Here is a 4195-nt window from a genome sequence, read left to right as displayed (position 1 = left end):
GGGGCACCGGACCTAGGTTTTGAAAAGAAACCAGGGTGCGGCCGGGGGCTTGGGGGGTGAGGGAAACCAAGGCGGTGTTAAGAGTGGGTGACCGCAAAAGAAGCGAGGTGGTCACATGTGGAATGACGAAGGTGGAACTAGCATTTACTGCCATTTGTGTGTGTAAGAGAGATCGTCAGAGAAACAAAGGAAAGTTGGCTTGCCTTGTTGTTCGCCATAGCTAAACCTACACAGCCAAGAAATTACAACTGCTTCTGCTCCCCATCGCCATCGCCATCTCCATCTCCATCGTCCCCCCCCCCTTTCGTTCCCCTCTCCTCCTCCCCTCCCTCCTCCTCCCCTTCCTCCATCTCTTCTCCCCTTAACCAGCGAGAAATTGCAACCACCTCCAAGCTCCAGCCGCATTTAGGCTTCTTTCGACGTCGATCATCCGTTGGACGACTACAGGATCACATTCCACAGAGCGCCTCTCACGCAGCCGGATGCGCCACCCTCTGTGCAGAGAATGAGCCACCCTGCCTGCACAGAGGTTCTGGATGGGATGCTGGAAGGGCAGCCCCGGCCCGCGGGAGGGACGGAGAAGGAGGTTAAGGGCGCGCGGGGCGTGCTCTGCAGAGTAGTCGCGGGACGCAGCTAGGCAAGCGGAGGCGAGCGGCGAGCACATGCGTACGGGGAGAAAAGCGTTGTTGCTGGCTGGGGTCGCAGATTGAGTGGCGGGAAGGGGAGGCCGGGAGGGCGAGAAAGCAGAAGGAGAACCGGCGGGGGGTTGGGGTGGGTCTCGGGGGGGAGAGTCCGTGCACGCACCAGCTAGGCCCCGGAAGGCGAGCGGCCAATCGTTCTCACATTTCACTAACGGAGACAGCGAGCAAGCAACGATGGCTACGGTTCTGATCTACCACCCGTGATTTGCAGACGCCTTGGATGCTGAAAATTTCTCGCTCGCAACGGAATAGGTGCATTGGCAGCGATGCTCGCGAGCTAAGCCTGCTTCAGATTGTTTTTTCATGGCGATCAGAGTCTTTTCTGCAGCCAGATCAACCTGCTTCTCGACATTGCATGCTGTCTCTCTTCCGTCCTAGCTTGCTAGACAAGAATGGTTGCTTCTCTTGCATGTAACGATGCTCAGTTGTCTTGCTGTTTACTTGAAGCATTAATCCAGAGACGAAACAGCTTTTGTTGAGATAGCTCAACGGCATCAGGCTACTACCGATCGTCGGCAGCAATCACGATTCCGCAACGATCGGCACCACCGTCTCACTCTCAGGTGCTATGCTGCAATTTCTCCCAGAGCGTCCTAGACTTTGGTGAAGCGAAAGATTGTTAAATGACGTCGGAGGATCCCAGATTTCTGCTCACGAAATAGATACAGCGTGTACAGGAAAGCCAGGCAACGTAGCTACGTTCCGTCATGGGGTGCACAATCTCTAAGTTCAAACAGGATGGCTGTAATACCCCCCTCTTACGCAGCATGTCTGTGCCAAAGGAGAGCGGTAGCATGGAGGGCGATAGCTTCAATAAGATCTCGTGGAAGTCCAGACCTCACGGCATGCCGAGATTGGATATCCCACGAAACGATCTTAGCTGCATTGCCGGTGTATCAGAGAAGCATTGCGGGGACTCTCCGCCAGTGAAGCCTAAAGAGATGGGTCTTGATCTCGAAGAACATTTTGACACAGGAGAACTGTTGGAGGGTTTTGAAGATGGTGTCTACGGCATGAAGGCTCCGACAAGAGGTGCAGTTATAAAGAGGAAGCGCAGATTGCTGGACCGATCGTCGTCTTTCCATCCTATGCAGGAGGTAGATGGCAAATTGAGGTTCTCTGTATGCTTCGAAGAAGACGGACTTGGGAGGCGGAAGTCGAGTTTCGCCAAGCTACCGCGCAGCCCTGTATCTTGGAGGAGCTTCTCGGCGAAGATGGATAAGAGCATCGGTTTGACACTGCTCTTGAACCCCGATGCTACACCATCCCAAAGCTTCACGTCCTCAACTACAGGCTCAGCTCTAACCAAATCTTTTTCCTTGAACGTGAGCTTTACCTTCACAGCTGACACAGCTTATTCCAGGGATTCTTCAAAGACTTTAGATATACCCAATAGCCCTTCTGCAGGCGACACATCGAGTGCAATACCCGAGTGTTTCACAACTGCAGGCACCTCCGCAGATTCCAATAGCCCTCTTTTTGATCCATCAATTCTGGCCACCTTCGAGAAAGCTGTGGAGGCATTGTCTGACGACAGCTGGCAAAGCTCAGACGTGAGCACGGGCAACTTTTCTGAAAATGTTTCCTCACCTTCTGAAATCTTTTCCGATGCCGATAGTTCTGAATTGTTAACAGCAGGTGGTGCTATTCATCAAAGGTCTGAATTCACCTCTTGGACTGTAAGGGAAGAGAGGCCCTCTAAGGGCGTGGGAAATGCTTCCCATCGCAGGTCAGATGCTTTCTATAAGAAGAAAATGTCCTTTGCAAAGGTAGCTCATCGTGACAATGTTGACAGGGAATGGAGTGAGCAGGATTACCTTGAGAGGTTTGAAATCAGAAGTCCACCGGGTGGTGACAGCAAGATAGTTCTCTACTTCACCAGTCTACGTGGAATTAGAAAGACATACGAGGACTGCTGCACTCTGCGGTTGATATTCAAAGGGTTTAGAGTGCATGTGGATGAGAGAGACGTTTGGATGCACTCTAAGTTCAGGCAGGAGCTCACTGATGTGATGGGTGAGGCACTATCCGTGCCAAGGTTGTTTATCAAGGGCAGGTACATCGGTGGAGCAGAAGAAGTAAAGCAACTACACGAGGAAGGCATTCTGGGAAAACTGGTACAAGGACTGCCCACCGAGTGGAGTAATGAGTGCAATGTATGTGGAGGTGTAAGGTTTATTCCCTGCATTACTTGTAGTGGGAGCTGTAAGATGATAAACCAAGATGCGAAAAAATCACGTTGCCCTGACTGCAATGAGAATGGTTTGATAATGTGTCCCTCATGCGGCTGGTGAAAGTGATGAAGAGGACTGAACAGCCAATAGTGCTGGGCCTGGCCTACACATCCTGACACCATGCTAAACAACATATGCTCACAAAGCACTTGCTGAATCTTGGGACAGCCTGACTTACAATTACTAAGGGAGTAACTGGCACTCTACCTACTTTATTTGAATCGTTTTGGGTATTTCAAGTTATATGTAATTAATGAAAGTCAGTATCAGCTTTGGGAGTTGTCCCTACAGCCTCGAATGTAATGCTAATCTTTTTTCACTGTTTTGTACTTCAAAATAGAGGTGTAGCTCAAAATATTTTGTATCGTGGGAAATTTTGATCTCCAATCTATATACACAACTCTTTTCTTCCAATGCTTCCAATTGTCAGATGGAAATTTGTCCACAAACTTTAAGGAGCGAATTGGGAGTGTATTGTGCATACAGCTCTTTCGAGCATGGCTAAAAAATCTCTTTCTTCTTAGTAATAAGCTTAAGTAAACTTTTTCTTATATGAAGTATTGAAAACAAGGGGGGCCACACAGACTGCGTTCTTGATGGCAGGATTGCTTGAAAGTGACACTTGCTCAAGCAGACAGTTATATTTGAAAAAAGGGTTTAAGCTTTTTTTAAAGAGGAATTGCCTTATAAAAGAGACGAAACAGCGCTACTAAGCTTATGTCTTTTCCTTGGTTGCAGTGTCTCCCAGACGAGCCTGGGTCTACTTATTGCCATCAATATATGGACCTTCCATCTGTGGTCCATTTTCCAAATGAGATGCATGTTGGACAACAGGCATGCAGTACCTCCCAGATGGGCCTGGATCCACTTAATGCTGCACGATGCAATGCACGTTTGCCAGCAATTTGTTGACCGTCTTCCAGAGTGTCTTCACCTCAATGCAGGCCCAAAAGAGGGGCAGTACATCTTCGTTCAGTTCCAACAAAAGCACAACTGTGTCACCTGGCTTACAGTGCTGGAATTTGCTCTGAACTTAAAAGAACAATCCTCCATAAGAGGACGTTACGCCTGACTACTGCAGTGCCTGTTCATAATATATTTGTTCTCCTTTACAACAAAAACCGTTATCCCTAGTCTTCCCATTTGTATTTACTCCCCTTATGGATTGTCTTTCTTGGCGAGCAACATTTAAACTAGTCTGGACATGGCCTTGTTTACTGGGGTCAGCTCATCCTTCCAGTTCTCAGCTGAGCTCAAACA

The 4195-nt window shown here is 49.0% G+C and overlaps 1 protein-coding gene across 1 annotated transcript; it reads left to right on the top strand.

The window, feature by feature from the left end:
- Positions 1–315: 315 nt before the first annotated feature.
- Positions 316–3328, top strand: LOC147882568 (uncharacterized). Its single transcript, XM_087401024.1, has 2 exons — positions 316–1264; positions 1370–3328. Exon 2 carries the CDS (start codon positions 1409–1411, stop codon positions 2993–2995), a length of 1587 nt encoding a protein of 528 aa, XP_087257150.1. The 5' UTR covers positions 316–1264; positions 1370–1408; the 3' UTR covers positions 2996–3328.
- The last annotated feature ends 867 nt before the right edge of the window (positions 3329–4195 follow it).

The sequence above is a fragment of the Dipteris shenzhenensis genome, chromosome 29 (genome assembly GCF_047967505.1).
Source record: "Dipteris shenzhenensis isolate YYH24624 ecotype China chromosome 29, Dip_SZ_1.0, whole genome shotgun sequence".
Lineage (NCBI taxonomy): Eukaryota > Viridiplantae > Streptophyta > Polypodiopsida > Gleicheniales > Dipteridaceae > Dipteris > Dipteris shenzhenensis.
This window is presented reverse-complemented; position numbering and strand designations above follow the sequence as displayed.